The sequence below is a fragment of the Gymnoscopelus microlampas genome, assembly GCF_963454915.1.
Source record: "Gymnoscopelus microlampas genome assembly, chromosome: 12".
NCBI classification, from domain to species: Eukaryota; Metazoa; Chordata; class Actinopteri; order Myctophiformes; family Myctophidae; genus Gymnoscopelus; species Gymnoscopelus microlampas.
The window spans coordinates 26,247,353-26,267,988 of NC_139949.1; the positions used below are offsets into that span (position 1 = coordinate 26,247,353).

Below are 20,636 nucleotides of genomic sequence, written 5' to 3' on the forward strand. Positions count from 1 at the left end.
CCTTTATGCTATATTAATGACATAGTTAAATATTGAAAATGGGTGGATTTCCCCTTTAACCTTGTATTGTACTTTGTTGTGCAATGGTGGCATACAAAAATTGTGGAAATATCCGAAATAAGAGCCCATAATGTGAGCGACTTGTGCTTGTAGGCTATTTTCGTTTTTCATAATCGTTTATTAATCGTAATCGAGGCAAAAGTTTGAAATAATCGTGATATTGATTTGAAGTCATATCGGCCAGCCATACACTGTGTGTGTGTGTGTGTGTGTGTGTGTGTGTGTGTGTGTGTGTGTGTGTGTGTGTGTGTGTGTGTGTGTGTGTGTGTGTGTGTGCGTGTGAGTGTGAGTGTGTGTGCACAGTGTCTGTGTGTTTGTCCGGAGCTAATCTCACAAACCACTAGGCCGATCAGCACCAGATTTCTTGTGCACATTGGGCCAAGGAAGTACCTCCATGCACTTTCACATTTCTTTATATTTATGTTATGGCGGTTGGATGCAGGGGCTGAAACCTTAAAGGTCATAGATGACGATACAGGCTGGCCACATAAAGTCCAAGATCTGAAATCTGAAGCCACGTCGTTCCCACGTGGAACTCCACATCCACATGATCCCATTTTTATTTTTTTCTACTTATTTCTAATAATAAGTGATATTTATTCAATTCCTTATGTTTAGATGTTTATAACTAAAATGTTGTGTAGAGATAGAGGTAGATCTGTCCGGAAATGGCTTGCAAAAACAGAAGTATTTATTCACCTTTTGCTCTCTTGCCTGTTTCTCATGTGCACGTCAATGTGATTTACATTTATTTGGGCACTCACTCATATACGGTACAGTGGCAAACACCCCGAACCCTTTGAGACCCCCTCGCCTGCATGCACTCTCACCTTGACCAAAGTGTGTCTGGTGCCCTTGAGCTGTCACGGTGCCAAACCAAACCAAGTTGCACCTTCCACTGAGCGGCTGGGACAGGACAGGAGGAGTGCATTAGGAGTCAACTGCAATCCAGGATTAGAGGCTTCAGTAAGGGCTGCCACCAATAGGTCCTGACATCTGGGACTGTGCCAGCCATTTTCACACACAGTGGTTGAAGAAGTACTCTCATGTTTTACTTAAGTAAAAAGTATCAATACCACATTCTAGAAAGGAACTCTGTAACAGGTAAATATCCATTATTAAAAATTGTACTTAAAAGTAAAAGTATAAAAGTATTGGCATCAAAATATACTTAAAGTACCAAAAGTACTCATTATGACAATTGCAATTCTACAAGCTCAGTGAAATAGCCAAAATTGTAGATTGGCTGTTTTCCAACAACCTAAGTATAGGATGTATGTTTTTTAATAATAATCAAAATGTACGAAGTAACTAGTTACTCGAGTTTTCAAATAATTGTAGTAAAGTACAATATTGGACTAGAAGTAAAAGTATAGAAAAATGGAAATACTACAGTAAAGTAAAAAAACAACAACAACAGCAAACTTCAAAATTGTACAGTAGCCTACTTGAGTAAATGTACTTAGTTACCTTCCACCACTGATGAGAAGAAGAACCCACTGTCCACCACCAATCCGGACCCCTCCCCTCCTTTTGGCTTTGCTGAAAGAGAGAAGAACATAGAAAAGGAGCAGCATCCATTATTTGTTTTTCCTCTTTGTGGTTTTGCTCAACGAAAAGTGATGATGATCAAGGGAAGATCTGGCACAGGTTGTTTGGCATATGGTGACTTTTAAAGAGCGAGTCTAGTGAGTCTGTGGGCATGACACCCTGTGGTAACAATATGTGCGTGCACGCACGCGTGCATGAGTGCGTGCCTGCATGCGTGAAAGGGCTGCTCTAAAGATGACTCTCAGGATATTTCTTGCTGACCTACAGAGCTCTATCAGGAACCGTTCCTGAATTAAATGTCAAATCAGTTTTTTTCTGCCTCAGTGAATGTAGGGGAAAAGCTAATTTGTGTTTTGAATACCATGCTAGGGTGAAAAAGAAAAGACCTAATCATTGCTCATCTGGCCAGTATAAAGCAACTAAACATCTAAAAGAACATTACTAATTTCGGATGGTTGATGTTCAAAAATACCACCAGCACAGAGAGAGAAATTCAGATGAAGCCTTCCTTTGAGATGTGGACCAAAGTGTTTGCATGAATGCAGCCTTAATCTGCCCACCAGGCAGATCGCTAAGCGTGTATCGATAGGGTCCACACAAATCTTTCATCTCCTGTTTTAAGATTCAGCCCAGTGCTGGTTTGATCTTTCTGTGGTGTTCTCAGTATTGTCAATAGACAGAAGAAGTGTGCCTCTTCACTCTGATAGACAATGTGGCAGATACATGTGTGTCCAAAAGAAACCAAACAAACCCTTACCGGTCCATTTTGTTACATTTGTACACTCTCAGAGTTACAAATGGATACATTAACACAGATGATTTTACTGTACAGTACGTATTACATCTTACTGCTTTATGACAGCTGTTAATACGATTATCATTCAAGGGTGCAATGCAGAAACATGCTCAATGACAGCCAGCACCTGCCCACACGCTGTCTAATTTCCTCGCAGGCAACGGTAGCAGTAACGACAATTTAGGTCAGGAGTGCATGGCTTTGGACATTAATTTTGGACTTGTGTTGAAATCATGGATGAACAATCTATCTAAATGGTAAATGGTGCATTTATATAGCATCCGTCCGTCTGTCTGTCTTGCGCATAACTCGACAACTGGTACCCTGACAACAGGTACACCGGGTATTGCATAACCGGTGGGGCATGCGTTCCCAATGGGCATGGTTTCCAACGGGCATCGCCCTTGTTATTATTATTATTATTATTATTATTATGTATCTTCTGTTCTACTGGGTAGAACACAGTAGAGAATCAGATGCTCTAACAGTAATGTGTATCTAAGTAATAACAGTAATATTAACAGGTATCATACTATAAATGCGCAACATCTCTGCATGCGTGCGTATCTGTGTGTCTGTAGGTCACGTTCAAGTCCGACCGACCAACTTTATTGTGGGGAAGGCTTTCACAGAAAATAGCAGATTGACAAGCTCACAACGCGTCGCAGCACTATTTTCAGCGAAAGCTTTCCCCACAATAACACAAAACAGAAAATAGTATTTTCTGTTTTGTGTTATTGTGGGGAAAGCTTTCGCTTTCGCTTTCCCTCAGGGCTCAATACTAGTGTATTTTCAAAATACACTAGTATTGAGCCCTGAGGGACAGACAGATGACCGGTTAAAAGGGACAGACAGATGACCGGTACAAAGGGTACTCTAACACGGGTACAAGGGGTATTGCATAACTGAATGGGGTATGCATTTCCAACTTGCATTTTTACCGACCTGTATCTTTCCAGACTAGTAAATATTTATAGTAAATATATGATATAAAAACCACAGTGGAGATGAGATAAGATCATTTGGCATGCGGCACACGCCATGAATCTCATTCTATCCCCATGAGGTTGTGAGTTCTAAACTCAAGCCATGGGGACGCACTACCCCCCAGTAGATGCACTGGACATTTTACACTTAACCTAATTCTTCTTGATTACTCAGTTACTGTGCAGCTGATCTGTATGCTTAACTGAGGCAGTATATTGTTACTGCTTGCTTTATTTTTATATATGTTTTCAAATCAAATTATTCTGATCTGAACAATAAAGCCTTTCAGTGCCAGGCTGCACCAACAAGGAGGTGATCAAACTCATAAAGATTTAAGTGGTGGTAATATGTAAATGTATAATGTAGGCTATACACCTTATACCCTGATCCCAATTTAACAAGGGGTGTCCCCCCTTACAACCACTTACAGTATATACGCCATAGCAGGACGAATAGCAAAAATGATCTTATCTTATCTTATCTTGTCTTATCTCATCTTGTGTCATAACCCCCCTCCTTCTTTCGTGTTTCATCAGATGGCCAGCTCAGTGTCGTGTAGCTATGCCCTCATCTCTGGTCCTACCGTCCCCCCCTCTCCCAAACACACACATGCACGCACACACACACACACACAAAAACCCAAAAACACGCACGCACACGCACACGCACACGCACACGCACACGCACACGCACACACACACACACACTCACACTCACACTCACGCACGCGCACGTGCACACACACACACACACACACACACACACACACACACACACACACGCGTACGTACGCACACACACACACACACACGCGCGCACACACGTGCACACACACACACACACACACACACACACGCACACGCACACGCACACGCACACAATTTTCGTATTTGTTTCTTTGCACCTGCAACCTCCTGTAAAGGTTGAGCAAGTCTGACTGTGAAAGACAGGGCCAGAGGAGCGTGAAGGAGAGCTGAAGGTTAGAGAGGAATACAAACACAGCCACGCTACAAGAGGGAGGCAGAGAGAAAGAAGAGAAGGATGGCAATTTTCTATTATTAGTATTTTTAAGACAATAGAGTTAGAGAATTTATTCGACCTTTGTCGTGGCTCCCGTCTCCCTTGAATTTTCTCCGTTTCCTCTCTCTCTCTCTCTCCCCCTTCATCACTCCCTCTATCTCTCTTAATAGCCATTTGCGTGTAACTGTCTGAGTGCTTTGCAGTTCTCCCTGATGCAGCTCCACCCCTCACAGTTTTCCGTTGCAATACACTGAAAAATAAATGCACTCTGACTGTACGTATCTGAACTATTGGGATCTGGCAGGGCCGCCGTCCATCACAACTCACTCGTCCTAAGGAATCAGTCACCCAGAAATGGGAAGGGGGCTAAATTTTTCATGAGTTGGCACGAAGAAGATTGAGACAAAAGCACTCGCGAGTCGCGAGGCATCCTCTCTTTCTGTCTCTCGTTCACCTTTCAAACACACTCAAACCATTGGCTGTGTGATGGTTCTTTGTTCTCATTTAGAGTGCAAAGTACCGCAGCTTTTTGTTTATTTTGTTTTTACACACTCCCTAAATCGCAATATTAATAACCTTTCACTCTCTGAACAAAAATGTGACACTTCCCTATAGTCAATTATTGCTAGCATGAGAATAAAACTCATTTGATTTTTGCATTAAGATCAAATGCATTACTGAAAAAGAATGGCCTTTTCAAAAAGCAGAAACGAAGTGCCTGACGTTATGGGACAAACATTATTGTGAATGCAGCTTTCCTTTGACTTTCTTCTTCGTTTCATTGTTTGTGCATTTTAAAGAAAGACATTTTACAGCCTGAGATAAACATGTCATGTAGTATTCTAAACTTTGGTCTAATGCCAAAACCCACCCAATTCCTAGAAATAGCCTATACAAAGTAAAGTCATATTTTCTGGCAGAGAAGATCGGTTTTATTTATTGACAATCATGTCTTCACAAAAGCATAAACATTTTTAATTTGAGTCCTGAGGTATTTGGCAGTGTGTGTTACAACCCTGAGCAGCAGTCCTGTCATAGAGTGGCCCAGGGATGACATAGGTTTGTAGGTGGAAGGAGGAAGTTACTGGTTCCGTTGATTTTTGATTATTGCCAAAAGTTAAAAACAATTTGGCAAACAAAAGTTCATGATACTTTGTTCAGCAAGTTTTATGACTTTCCAAAGGTAAATGCAATGGGCAAAAATAAAAAGCGAATTTAAAACTATCCCATGGACTGCACCACCAAACGTCACCACCACAAATTCTGGCGTGTCCCATGTGATGATGCGTAATGTCTCTTTTTAAGAGACTTTTACAGTAAAAGTGGGGTATTCACTGACTTGACTTATTTCATGTGGTAGAATGAAACTGCAATATCTCTTAAACCTGTGTTATCTAACCAAAAGTATTAACATAGACTACAACTTTGGCACTTTACTGAGATACAGGGTTTGCGATATGATACTTAAGTGTTTTAGGCCTCTTAGTCTACACCTCCTAATACCAGTATTTTAAAGTGAATCGCATCACAATCAATATTAGGTCCCTTAGAACAGTCTGGTCCTTCTGTGATCCAGATGTATACCTCCTGGAATAAGACACCATCAAACTGTGGTTGTTGACAACATCCATTCACCCTTCAACACCTCCATGACTGCCCCTCTGTGTAATGCATGTGTGAAGTGAGTGCAGCAAGAAATGTGAGGAAACATGTGTACGTGAGAGTGTTTGTATGTCGTAACGGACTGAACTACCAGTGGGAGGAAGCGGACGGTGATTTGAGCGCGCTCATTAGGAATTTATGAAGCGCTAAAATGTTTGGTCCCTGGGGAGGAGGGATTGGCAGCTGTCGCACAAGCAAGCAGGCAGACAGGCAGTCCGGCTGGTGACAGGAAGCGAGTGCGCACGTTAACAGGGCCAGACTATACAGTACAATGGACTGTGGCTGACTGTGCTGAATTTTACTTGACGATTAATTGTCATGCAAATAAAATGTATTTGCCAACATTTTGTGTTGGCATTGAACATCAGAACATATAAATAAAAGATACATTTCTATATGGCCTTTAGGCTTCGTAAGCAACAATTCCACTGGGCACATGTGAAAAGAGAAATACCGTTTGCACTAATAAAATCACTTCTCCCCTCACATTAAGGATATCCTTCCAAAATGCAATTTATTTTGGAGGGAAATATTACATTGTCTTAATCTACTTAATATTTAAAAAATCACACATTTTCACATTTCCCTTTTTTTTTTTTACATAATCAAAGATATTTAATGTTTTTATGTTGTTTTATTAGATCATTTATCTCAGCAAATATAAAAACACTAATGAAAATAACATTTCAGTTCCGGTTAATACGCCTCAATATTGAGGCATATTAACTCCAAATGAATTTGCTTCGCCACTATACATTTTAGCTAGCACTATGTCACTTAGTGTTCTCATACTGTGCGCACCCCAGTGCACCATCCAAATAAACATGTTTCCAGCTAACTCAAAGATGTGTCAGACACATGTCATTAAAATGCTTTTGATGGCTTGGAAAGAGGAGATATTCACAAACCCACTGGAGACTGCAGACCTGTGCATAATCCAAATGCACTCGTTTTCAAGAGCCAGGGGTGCACTTACAGTATAACCAGTATGTAGGCTATTTGGAATAAGACCACTGCACAATCAGGAGAGCCAACAAATTAACTGAAGCATTAGTGCATTCAGTTTAGTAGATTAAGTACATTCTTTTTTCCAGCTGTTTTTCTTTAATACATGTATTTACTGTAGATACGAGGGTGTAGAGAAGGGGAATTACATGCAAACACGGATCTCCAGTCGGCATCAACATTGCAAATGGTTGATGCACTATGCAGTTAGAATATGTCCATTCAGGCTAAAAAGCCAGTGCAACATATACATTATAGTGTTCCTCAGGTTTCTTGATGGTCACCCTGGTGTTGCTAGTTGTTGACTTGTGTATGGGTGTGATGTCAGGCTTTGTGGACAAAGCAATTGGATTCAAAATATAATGAGACACATTGAGACAACATGAGATTGAAGGATCATAGGGCTGAGGGAACATAGAGCGGAGGGGACATTGGGCTGAGGAGGTAACAGTGCTGAGGGAACATACAGCTGAGGGAAATAGGACTGAGAGAACATAGGGCTGATGGAAGATATGGACTGAGGGAACATGGGGTGACCTGATAACCGAGTTGTTAGGGCATGTACCACATGGGTAATAGTGCCTGACAGTGAGTCCCCGGTTCGATTCCTGGCCAGCCAGAACATTTGCTGTATGTCACTCTTCTGCTTCTCTCTGAAATAAACCACCAACACAAAAAAGGCCTGAGGGAACATAGGGCTGAAGGAAAATACAGCAAATGGAACACAGGCACGCTTCCTCACTACAATTGTATATATACAGTCTAAAAATAGTAAAATGTTCCATTTTTGAATTACACTAAGTGCCATAACATATTACCCTCTGAGTGATCAGTATTGATTCAAGGGTATGGACATTTTCATAATTTTTCTCCCATCTGCTTGCCTTGTCCTGTGGAGATATTGCTCTGCTAATGTTGAAACAGCTACATAGTTTCTTCCTCCATTATTGTTTCATTGTTTCAAGTGCATAAAAGAGACCCCCTTGTGCCAGCTTACAGTTTGATCATTCATCAATGCCTACATAAACAACATGTATATGTTTAGGTAGTTTACAGTTTAGAAACTAAATTTAAACTCATCATCAGTCCTACAGTACCTGTAGTACCAACACAAACTGTGCATCTAGAAATGTATGCACCAACATGTTACGTAATGACACACTGCATCTCATTGGTGGGCTATGGAAGTTAAAGGGCAAGACCACTTTGGTAGAGGTTTAGTTGTGTAGTTACCTTGCCATGATGTAACTCTAAAGGTGGACAAGAAATAAGAAATAATTGTTCCATTGATTAGAAATTGATAATTCAAAATATATTCCTCATTGACTTACATTGTACGGTAAAACAGCTCACAAAGTCACTCTTTTAGTACATAAGCGAGCACAAACAAAGTTGATTCAGACACTATACAGCACCACCAAACCCAGTACTGTTTTTTTTTTAATAAAAATGTTAACTTCCTGTTGATTCTGCTATTTTTATTAAGCAGAAAACCCGGACTGGATCCGCGGATCCGGATCCGGATCTTCAATAGTAAAATCAACAGGAAGTTGACATTTTTATTAAAAAAACAAACAGTAGGCCTACTGGGTTTGGTGAGGTTCTATATTGTCTGAATCAGCTTTGTTTGTGTTCGTTTACGTGCTAAAAGAATGATTTTGAGAGCTGTTTTACCGTACAATGTAAGTCAATGAGGAGCATACTTTGAATTATCAATTTCTAAACAGTGGAGCAATTATTTTTGATTTCTAGTCCACCTTTGGAGTTACATCATGGCAAGGTAACTACACAACCCAAACCTCTACCAAAGTGGTCTTGCCCTTTAAGAAACCTGCTTACCAATGACATCATCAATGGGGATTCCAAGCTAATTTAAACAACACCCTTTCTCTTCCTGGAAAGTTGAGTCTACTGCTACAGTACTTATAATCAGTAAGCCATTGGACAGCCATCTCACAGCACCTGCCCATCTCTATCAGGCTGGCACCTTAAATAGTGAGTCAGTCATCACCTAGATTAAAGAAAAGTAGCTTGTTGAAGTGGTTAGCAGCTAATGTTGGTGATAATGTAAACAAGCAAGCAATGGCCAGTCCAACACTGATATTTTAAGAGGAATTGAATGTTTGGAATGTAAAACTGATGATGACCCAGCCAGAATACACACACACACACACACACACACACACACACACACACACACACACACACACACACACACACACACACACACACACACACATACTGCTTAGTCACTCACATTAGCCTATATACAGTAGGTTTGTGCCTCAGCACGCAGCCATATTGATCCTCAAAAGTATGTATTTCCAGCTTTAGTTGACACTATTTGTTGTTTTTGTCAAGCGGTGCTACTGCGCAACGAGGTACTAGCTATATTGGCAGGATAGTAGCTAGCTATTGGGGTGGTCCGCATTTTCAAACATCAATTTCCAAAATATATAAAACCTAATTAAATAAAATGACCTTTGTGACAGGGGTCTATATAAATATAACATTGTGACTTCACAAATTATTACATCATCATATCCATAGTTTATTGATTATAAAACTGATTGGCTGATAGGTGTGGTATATTAACCATACAGGGGTTATGATTGTGAATTCTAATGTCTGGAGACTAATCTTTGGACAGTGATCACACTGAAAAGTGGTGTGGCATGTTGTCATCACAAGGACAAATAGGATGTTACAATGTTACAGTATAGCCTAAAGGTCAATTCACAGTCCAGACATAACATACTGTACATGAACCAGAGTCTGCTGGAGTCCATGCAGACACAATTAATGCAACAGCAGACCTCAGCATTTGTCTGGTATGTCCGTGTAAAGCTTTTTTGTGGCGTATGTATGCAACTTGATAATACGACTTGTGTCCTGAAAAATAATCCATCGCATTGTCAACAAACTATGGAAAAAAATAGCGCTTTTATGTGCACAGGGTTGGTCATTTAATCGAGACTGTGTTGAAACCAGTAAGCTAGACTGGCCTATAAGGCAAATTGCGGACTGTTCATCCTTGGTCTGTCTGCACAGTGTATATGCCCTGTACTTATACAGCGCGACCCAGATTTTCGAGTCAATGTTTTGTGTTATCGGCAATGTGTGATTGTTCATTCCTAGTGTCAATTTACGTTTGTATCAGTCAATGAAAGATTGCTATTTGAAATGTGTTGGGTGTTTTCACATTCACTGTGCAAGTCCTCTATGAAAGGTCGTGGGAATTGTACAGTAGTCTTGTCTCTAAACGGACATGGTGATTTTTATAATCTTAACCAATAAGAGCAATAGACTCACAGGACACCTATGGCCTGGAAGGATGACTGCTCTGTGATTATTCATCCTCGCTGAGGACCCAAGGAAGTGCAGTACCCGGCGTCAAGTTGGTCGGATCAGCGGTTGTCCAGAACCGCCGATCCGACTAATATGCCCATAGGCAAATACCGATGACATCAGGGATCTCCACATATGGGCTTAAAAGGGACAAGGCTGACAGACACAGGCCGACAGACAGATACATACAGTAGTTCTCCATTCCATATACAGTATGGGCATAAGAGGGAAACAGCAGATGGGTGCAACTGGTACTCTGACAATGGGTACAACAGATACAACAGTAACTAACTGTATTTATTAATAGGAATAGTTAAGTGTATCCGTGGCACTGACAGCTCTTAACTACCTATGCCAATAAGATAGCGTAAGCGTACTACGCCATAAAGCTTAGGCTAACAAAGACAAAAATACAAGCATACAGCATGGTCAGTATGATTTCATTTATTTTTATGTCATATTGGGCATATTTAGCATGCACTTGTATGCATGCACATCACAAACGCTTGTGAGTTTTGGGGTTTGTGTGTGTGTGTGTGTGTGTGTGTGTGTGTGTGTGTGTGTGTGTGTGTGTGTGTGTGTGTGTGTGTGTGTGTGTGTGTGTGTGTGTGTGTGTGTGTGTGCACGTGCGTGCGTGCGTTTGTGTCTGTGTGTGTACAGTAGTAGCGACTACATGATCCTGGGGAGGGGGAGGGGCACCAGCATTGCTTCTGTCCTATCATGCTTGTTGTACAGTAGCCTATAGTCAGGTCTAGTGCTGTGCAGGCTCTGTTAGTTCATATCCACTGCTGCTCTCCCAGGGCCCAGCTGCAATGCCTCTTCATAGACAACAAAATGCCATACTCCTCCAAGCTTCTTTCACTGCAGTAGAGAAAAACACTTTAGCCAAGCAGAAAAGGCAAAGTGGAAGTCCATAGAAAATGTGTACAGTATAATCACATACAAAGAAACACAGAATAGCATATTGTGAATATGAAAGCATTTTAATACAAAATTGGCCAAAAATGAAGGTAAAACATTTTATTATTCAGATGTGCTTTGAGATGTTCTTGTTTTTTACCTTATTCTATTTCCCTTTCTCCTGTTGTTTCCTATACAGTTTTCAGTGAAGATCTACGTTCCAGCTTATATTTTGTCAATGCATCTGTGCAAGAGGTAGTGTTTGCCAGCACCACAGGGACCTCGGTGCCCTGTCCCGCTGCAGGCGTGCCCCCCGTCTCGCTGCGCTGGTACCTGGCCACTGGCGAGGAGATCTACGATGTGCCAGGGATCCGCCACGTGCACGCCAATGGCACCCTCCAGATCTTCCACATCCCCCCCTCCAGCTTCAGCAAGCTCATCCATGACAACACCTATTATTGCACAGCGGAGAACCCCTCAGGGAGAATCAGAAGCCAAGATGTCCACATTAAGGCTGGTCAGTGGCTTCTACTTTGTTCGGTCCACAGTCTATTGACACTTTACCTAATAGAGCACCGAAGTCTGACGTAATTTACGCATCCTACCCGGGTCACGTTTAAGAACATAAGAACTGTGTCATAAGAACTGTGTTCCAAAAATAAACAAATGAGCCAGGCGGTTTGACTCATATGGGTATGAAGCATCAACTGACGGTCAGAAATCGCTACCGTTACCGCCGCCGAATGAATTTCATTTTCGCCAGAAACAGACTGTATCATATATGAGTGACTGACTATCGTAAACGATACAGAGCCATCTCCCTGACAATAGCGGCGGGACAGTTTGTTTATTTTTGGACCACAATTCTTATAGGAGACGATTCTAAGATGACCCAATGTTATTTTCCATAGAGGAAAACGTCCGCGACCCAGGAGATGAGCGAGTGACTTTGGTACTCTATAACACACATACTGTAGTGATATTCATCCAAAGTATATTTTCTTTGTCTCAACATTAGACTGTACAGATTTTTCAGGTTGTAAACAATAACAGCTGTCCTGAACACTTCTATGAATGTCTGATTTGTACCCGTTGCCCTGGACAATGATATAAACTTAATCAGAGAAAATGCTGTTATTTAGCTACAGTAGCTACACTAGTCAACAAAAATGTTCATCCTGCAGTATTATTTCATCCATTACCATCTCAGATTGTTTGTTATTCACTATTCACCTAGTAGCAATAGTACTACTGAAACCATTAATACACATTAAACCTCCCTATCGTCTCCTTCCAGTCCTACGAGAGCCCTACACTGTCCGGGTGGAGGATCAGAAAGCCATGAGAGGCAATGTGGCGGTCTTCAAGTGCATTATCCCTGCCTCAGTGGAGGCCTACATAACCGTAGTGTCCTGGGAGAAAGACACAATGTCAATCAACGCAGAAAGTAAGTTGTGGCATCTTCCTTTACAAGACCTAGACAAGCTACTATGTCTGAAAGTCTATATTATGACAGTATTTTGTAATGCAATATACTGTAGAGTAGACACTAGACACTTTATCTTTATGCAGAGCTGTCCCTGTTGGATTCTCATTTTATCTATTCACTGTATAACTGTAAGTGATACCTTACAGATAAATCCATCCTGTAGACTAGACGGATGGCAGTGAATATTTTGGTTTGTACTTTGTCGTGCCGCTGCACATCCCACTTTCTTTTAATTGATCTGTCATCTATTAATAAGCAGTTCATCTTGGCATGAGGTTAGGGTTGTGACAACAGAGAGCTATGTGTGGTCTGTGTGAAGGGACCTATTGACATGAGACAACGCTGGGGCCATGAACCAGACAAGCCACTGGTTTTTGTGTGTTTCTGGGCCTGTGTGTGTGTGTGTGTGTGTGTGTGTGTGTGTGTGTGTGTGTGTGTGTGTGTGTGTGTGTGTGTGTGTGTGTGTGTGTGTGTGTGTGTGTGTGTGTGTGTGTGTGTGTGTGTGTGTGTGTGACCATGTCTGTCTGACCCAATGACAGTGAGGACAGTGAGGTCTCACTCTTGTGTCGGTCTTCCACGAGAGCACAGGCTGCCAGCCATGTCACTTAGTCTCCATGTCTATTGACCCATTTCTCTGGTTGATCGGAGCCACTGCAGCATTCAGATCATTCAAATCACTTAAATGGAACGCTCGCCTGCGTGATTGTTTCCCAGCCCTGGGGGGTAAATTCACTTTATGTGGGGCATTTAACAAACTCAATAGACAAGAGCTAATGTCATTTTGCTTTTGGATGGAGGGCAAACGCTGGCTAGAAATTGCCTTTTTTGTTGACGCTTCACATTTGTCTGCTGATGCGAAAGCAGCCATGTTGAAATCTATAGCAATCTCTTAATTGTCCATAAATGGATTTGCCACGAGGAGGTTTGTTGAGCTGTGGGCATATAAGTGTTATCCTGCTGATCAAATACATACAGTATGTTTTATATTGAATCCTGAACTCAGACTGAAAGCTGTTGTTTACTACACTGTTTTAGCTACCCCCCTCGTATTAATACCACTTTTAGTTATTTGTATTGTGTCAAAGCAATTATTGGACCTTTCAAAACATAACTTCTTTGCAAAAAACAATGCTGAACTGTCAAAGTATTTATCTTGCGCTGTTCAAATGATCGCATCTGTAGCTGTCAGCCATGTAAACGCTGTCAAAAAAATCATCCAGCCACCAATCCTATGCTCTTCTCCATGCTCAATAATGGATGACGGAAGCCTATGAATCCATGAGCAAATGGTCTTTATTCACATCTCAGTGCACGCATCATACCGTCAGTCCATTCCCCTCATTCTCAGTGCCACACAACATTTTTTTTGTGCAATTTCAAGAATGTTCTGTGTGTGTGTGCGTGTGTGCGTGAACGTTAACTGGCAGGCAGCAGCGGAAGTTGATCAAACCCCAAATCGTATTGGTCAATCCCACCAGTATACGAATATTTGTATTTAATCAAATTAAAATAATATCAACACTCGTAAGAAAGAAAAACTAGCTTAGAGAAATAAGGCATTTCTGTCTCTGGTATGAATAATTGACTGGATGGTGTTCTGTTTAGAGAGGTGTAGCATAACGTGCAGCACCAATCCAAGTCTCACTGGACATAGAGCACTTTGAGTTGTTGCAGGGTAGACTAACAATGCACCACTTACACAGCCCTGGTTGGTCCACTGGCACAAATGGATGGATGACAATAAAAAATACATTCATTTGGGACACCCATAAAAAGCTACTGTGCGGTATAGCATAGTATGTGGTCTGTCTGTCAGTGGGGCCAGCTGCCTGAGATCGAAATGAAACCCACCATTCTTTTATTCATTCTTCAATGTTGCGAAATATTAGATATTATAGGTGGACATTTTCCAGAATTGCCAAACGTTTTCAAAAATATGAAAAATAGCAGAGCTTGTATATTGACTATTTTAGCTATTTGTTGGTGGTTAAAGCATAACTTTAAAGTAAACACAGCATAAGCATAGGCAAATTCATGTTTATTTGGGTCCACCAAACATGGGGCAAAGTAGACTATACCGATGACTTGATATTATTGTTATATGCATCGACAACCAAATGCATGGACTGCATTTGAGTTTAGCAAATTTGTTTTTTAACTTTGCACCTCTTGCACCATGTTAATGCATTTTATTTGCTGATGTTTTTCTTGTGTTTTGATGCTTTGAATTGTTCGGTTGAATTGTTTTGATGTTTTTATTTTGTTTTGATGTTTTTAATTGTTTTTTATACAGCACTTTGGTCAGCTCGGCTGTTTGATTTGATGGGCAAAAAATACAACACTGGCCTGCTGGTTCTACAGACCGCTGTGGTCTATATTTCCTGGCATGGTTTAGGTACAGTAATTAGTTATAGGGCTATCATAATCACTACTGGCATGATGTGATTGTCAGTGATTGACTTATGCCTTTGACATTGTGCTTTCCTGGCAGTGGTGGACAGTAAAGAATTACATTGAATCCTGTGCTTTAGTACATTTTTTTCGTTTATGCATTTATGGATACTTATGACTTACTCACTCCATATTGTACTTCTGACTCCAACATTTCTAGGAAGGGAGAAAAATGAATTATGAATTGAGTCCTATTTCAAAAATAGCAGATCTATAAGCTCACAACGTGTCACATTGCGACACGTTGTGAGCTTGCAGATCTGCTATTTTAACTATCATTAATAGTTTTGGAAAGTTCTGGAAAATCTCAAAAGCAACACTCGAGTATTTAACTCAAGTAGAAATTTGACTGAGCAGCTACTTAGGCTCATGTACTGGGGTTGAGTACTTTGTCCACCACTGCCACTGACACCATGTGATTGTCAGTGATGGCCTTATGCCTTTGACGTAGTGCTTTCCTCGTGTAAGTGGTGCTATATCCAGCATCACACGAGGTGCTAGCTGTTCACCCAGCCATTTTAATGCCATGATAAAGGTATGCACTGTATGGACGAGCACAGCCAACCATGATTGATGGTTTTCCAACCATGCACGGTAGACACAATTTTCTTCGTTACCAGCTATTGCGTCGCTGTGTGTGTGTGTGTGTGTGTGTGTGTGTGTGTGTGTGTGTGTGTGTGTGTGTGTGTGTGTGTGTGTGTGTGTGTGTGTGTGTGTGTGTGTGTGTGTGTGTGTGTGTGTGTGTGTGTGTGTGTGTGTGTGTGTCTGTGTCTGTGTGATGGTATCAGTACAGTGATACACAGTAAATTCCTCCCCAGAATTGACCTGAAAAGATCCATGTTGGGACAATTAGAGTTCACCACTTATACCGTACATAGGCCCCCTCCTGAAAATAGCCGATCTACAAGCTCACAACATTTGTGAGCACGTAGTTCTGCTGTTTTCGCCAAATGTTAGCCCCAGAATAGGGTTCAACTGGTTAAATGAACTGGTTCTCGAAGTGGGGTCCTTGAAGAGGTTCCAGGGGGTCCCCAGCAAAATGAGTTAACATAGCATCAAGATCAGTTTAACCACCTTAACCCATCTGCTATTTTCTAAAAAAAAATGAAACATTTTAACAACACAAATCTTGTAAAGGGGTCCATGGCACAAAATATATTTCAAATGGTGGGTCCGCGGCCAAATACAATGTGATAGAGTCAGTGGATGGTGGCGTGTTAGCTAGCCAATGCGGTGTTGCCGTGCTGGGCCAGTCCCCAGGTGCAGCCTGTGGTGCAGTCTCTGAGGAGGGCCTTTGGCCTGACGTGGACCTGCTCCGCATTCAGCACCAGTAGGGCCGAGAGGGGGCCGACCCCCCAGTGCTACTGCAGAGAGTCTCTCTCTCTCTCTCTCTCTGTCTCTGTCTCTCTCTCTCTCTCTGTCTCTGTCTCTGTCTCTGTCTCTGTCTCTGTCTCTGTCTCTGTCTCTGTCTCTGTCTCTGTCTCTCTCTCTGTCTCTCTCTCTGTCTCTCTCTCTCTCTCTCTCTCTCTCTCTCTCTCTCTCTCTGTCTCTCTCTCTGTCTCTCTTGCACACACACACACACACACACACAAAGGGGTTTCTTTTTATTCAGTGCACGAGCTGAGGGCGAGGGCCGTCGGCCATATCACACGGCCTCTCTCCACTCTGCTCAAACCTCCCTCATCTCTCCTCCGGTTCAACCTTTTCTTCTCCCTGGTCACTCTACCTCTCTCTCTCTCTCTATCTCTCTCTCTCTCTCTCTCTCTCTTATGCACGCCCCCACGCACGCACGCACGCACGCACGCACGCACGCACGCACGCACGCACGCCACACACACATGCCCGCTGATTTCAATATCTCCCTGGCATCCCACAATCTCTCCGTTAAGTGTGAAGAAGCAAAGCAGGATAGTGTAATCATCACAAAGTCCCCAATGAATGAATATACCTGCATAGAGATGCAATGGTGTAAGAATGCTGCATACTGTATTATTCCATTAGCTTCTGTCTGTCTGTCTGTCTGTCTGTCTGTCTGTCTGTCTGTCTGTCTGTCTGTCTGTCTGTCTGTCTGTCTGTCTGTCTGTCTGTCTGTCTGTCTGTTTTGTGTTTGCAAGCTTTTCTGACTGTTTTGGCATTATGGGATGGTTTATTCCTTGCAGACTGGATCAGTCCTCCCAGCCTCTGCCACAAGAGAGAAGAGCCAGCCACAACATCAAGTGAACTGGCTGTGTGTAATGTTCCTTTGAAGTCAAATATCAAGAGTTTCTATCAAAAGGCTGCAGTTATCACATGGTTCCATAGGGCCTGGTGTATCTTTTTTTATTTGGTCTGCATTTCCAGGCAGCTACACACACAGTAAAATTCTCAGTATTGATTTATCCGTATGTAACTCAGAGTGTTAACAAATGTAACCAAAGGGACCCGTAAGGGTCCCTTTGGTAACATTTGTTAACACTCTGAGTGTCACATATCAGAGACTGTGTACTAGTAACTAGCTGAACTGGTGTTTGCGAATATCCAGGAGCAACCCGTTCTCACTCCCAAGCCGTCACATTTTGCCGCTCTATCAGTAGCCCTGAAACGTCAAGTTTTGACAAAAAGTCGTATACCGCGGTGGGATTCGATCATGGGAGGTTGCGACTACTAGTCAAGTGTTGCTACCGTGTAAGCCACGAGGCGGCCGGCCGATCGCTTGATTTGAGTGGTGCTTGAAGCTCCAATGCGTGCCTTTTAATTGTTGTAGTTCTATAGTGACGCAATAGGGAGTGAACATGACAAAGCGGCAATAACTGATGCCTATCTGTGAGAATGTGTTGCCAGGAGACCACAGCAGTATGGCGGCCGTGTGAGTGGCTGTTGACTTGGGCATTGTGTTTACTCGTCTTTGTAACTGAGGACATGGTCAGGTCAAGCAAGGTGTCCTTGCTAGCCAGGTGTGTTGAACTGTAGCTGTTTGCAGCCAGCTGGCTATTTCGGTTGTTCAGGTAGCCATGCTGGCCCCAGCCAACATAAGCACTCTGCTCATGTCTTGTTCCACTGCGGTTTTCACATAATGTCTCACGTTGACAAGTAACAACAACAGATAAAAAGAAAGAATAATTAAATAAAGATAGTCTAAATGGAAGAAGTGTAATTAGTATGATATTTTTCAAAGGCTATAATGACCGTTTTTAATTTATTTTCGCCTTATCGCAAATATTCCTTCAGAGGATGGAACGTGAGTAATTCATTTCCCTTAGAACCCTATAGGCCGTACCCTACAGGTAGCATTGTATAATGACTGTGTATTGTTGCAAGCTTTGCAGCAAGGCTTGCTGACGGTTTTGCCCTTTTCTTAGATGGAGGGGGAGAAACGCGCAGCCATTGGTGCAGCACAACCTTGAGAAGGGGGCTGGGGCGGACGAATAATGGTTTTACTGGTCCCTGTGTGGCGGAGATGAGGAGAGAGAAGAAAGGGAGGGAAGGAGGGTGGGAGAGAGACAGAGAGAGAAGAGGGAGGATAACTGACATTCACTCCTCTCTCTCTCTCTGTCTCTCTCTCTCTCTCTCTCTCTCTCTCTCTCTCTCTCTCTCTCTCTCTCTCTCTCTCTCTCTCTCTCGCTACCTCCCTCTGTCGACAGGCAGGGTTGGGACTCTGACGTGTGACAGGCTGGATGGAGAGTCTGTTTCCAGCATTCGTCATTCTGTCTGTCCATGATTGGCTGGAGTATTGTTATTCACACAGAAAAATGGGTCAGGTGGCCTGTGGAGAATGAAGTGTTTGTACGAACCAGCGGATGGATGGATGGATGGCACACACACACACACACACACACACACACACACACACACACACACACACACACACACACACACACACACACACACACACACACACACACACACACACACACACACACACACACACACTTTTAGACATGTATTTTCAGACCAGGAGCTGGTGCGTTACTCTGCAGCAAAGCAGCAGTGGCCGATACGTAACAGATGAAGGAAAATACATCCAGGTTATGTGGTGAGCGTCTCTCATGGTGCATTTATTCTGTCCTTTCACAAGCTCCGAGTTGGATCTTTCCCTATATATCTCTCTCACACACACACACACACACACACACACACACACACACACACACACACACACACACACACACACACACACACACACACACACACACACACACACACACACACACACACACACACACACACACACACACACACACACACAGCTGCAGGGGGGGGCTTAGCTGGATAAATAAAGGGATACTTGGGAGAAGAAGGAAAAAAAGGGAAGAAAATCAATACCTGTGTGCATGAATCTAGCTGCGGCTGCCACAAAGCATTATGGGAACATGACGGGTAGACGCATTTGTGGGCTGGGCAGTGTGCAAGCAGCATGATAAGCTATGAGGGCGAGGAAAACCGGGAGCCCACAGAATCGCTGGTCTACCCCATTTACTCGTTTTAGACCCCAAACAAAAAACAGCTTTCAATAATTTGTTAATGATTTGATGGCAATTGTTACCGAAATGTATTAAAGGATTATACAAATGATTCTAGTAAAAGGCAAATGCACCAAAATGTTAATGCATAGGCCTATGTATTGTGGGTAAAGACTGTTTTAATGGATAATTAACTGTAAACATAACATAATTATGATAATATTGGAGAATGGGGACCTGTCCCAAAGTGAGTTGATGGAGGAAAAAATTAATCAATTTAAAAAAAATGTTTTTTTTTATAAATTGTGTCAAAATACTTTGGTAGAATGGTAGAATGAAATATCTGTAGCAATAAGGTTTCTATAGCATGTATTGTAAAAATAAATGTGTGTATCAAATGTTACATAAAAGTGCATATGACACCGTTATATGAAAACTAGCATCATAGCAGCAGTATAGTGTGAATATACAATTATAGATACGCTATGAATGTTTTATGTATACTATTCTATATGGTGTAAGCCATTAATGATCATCCACAGTACAGTATGTGGTTGCTACATTCTTTAGCATACAACCTCTGCTCCACACAAATGAGATATTAATTAAATTGGCTGATGCCCCCCTCCTCTCTCTCTCTCTCTCTCTCTCTCTCTCTCTCTGTATTATGCAGTTTTTTCACCAATAATCACAATTTGTTATTTATTAAACTCAGTGCTAGGGACAATTAGGGTGTGAGCTGGTTGTGTGTGTGTGTGTGTGTGTGTGTGTGTGTGTGTGTGTGTGTGTGTGTGTGTGTGTGTGTGTGTGTGTGTGTGTGTGTGTGTGTGTGTGTGTGTGTGCGCGTGCGTGCGATGCACACACGTGTGAGTGATTGATGTGCACATGCGTACATTAGAGTGTAGGATGGGGCGAGGGATGGGGAGAG

General features: G+C 42.2%; 1 protein-coding gene across 2 annotated transcripts in view; it reads left to right on the top strand.

Moving 5' to 3' along the window:
- Positions 1-20,636, top strand: part of dscama (Down syndrome cell adhesion molecule a) — a 112,406-nt gene that overhangs the window by 12,491 nt on the left and 79,279 nt on the right. For both annotated transcript variants that reach the window (XM_084074780.1, XM_084074779.1), the window contains exons 2-3: positions 11,529-11,846; positions 12,627-12,776. In XM_084074780.1, coding sequence (XP_083930906.1) covers positions 11,529-11,846; positions 12,627-12,776 — 468 coding nt within the window. The remainder of the gene's footprint in view (positions 1-11,528; positions 11,847-12,626; positions 12,777-20,636) is intronic.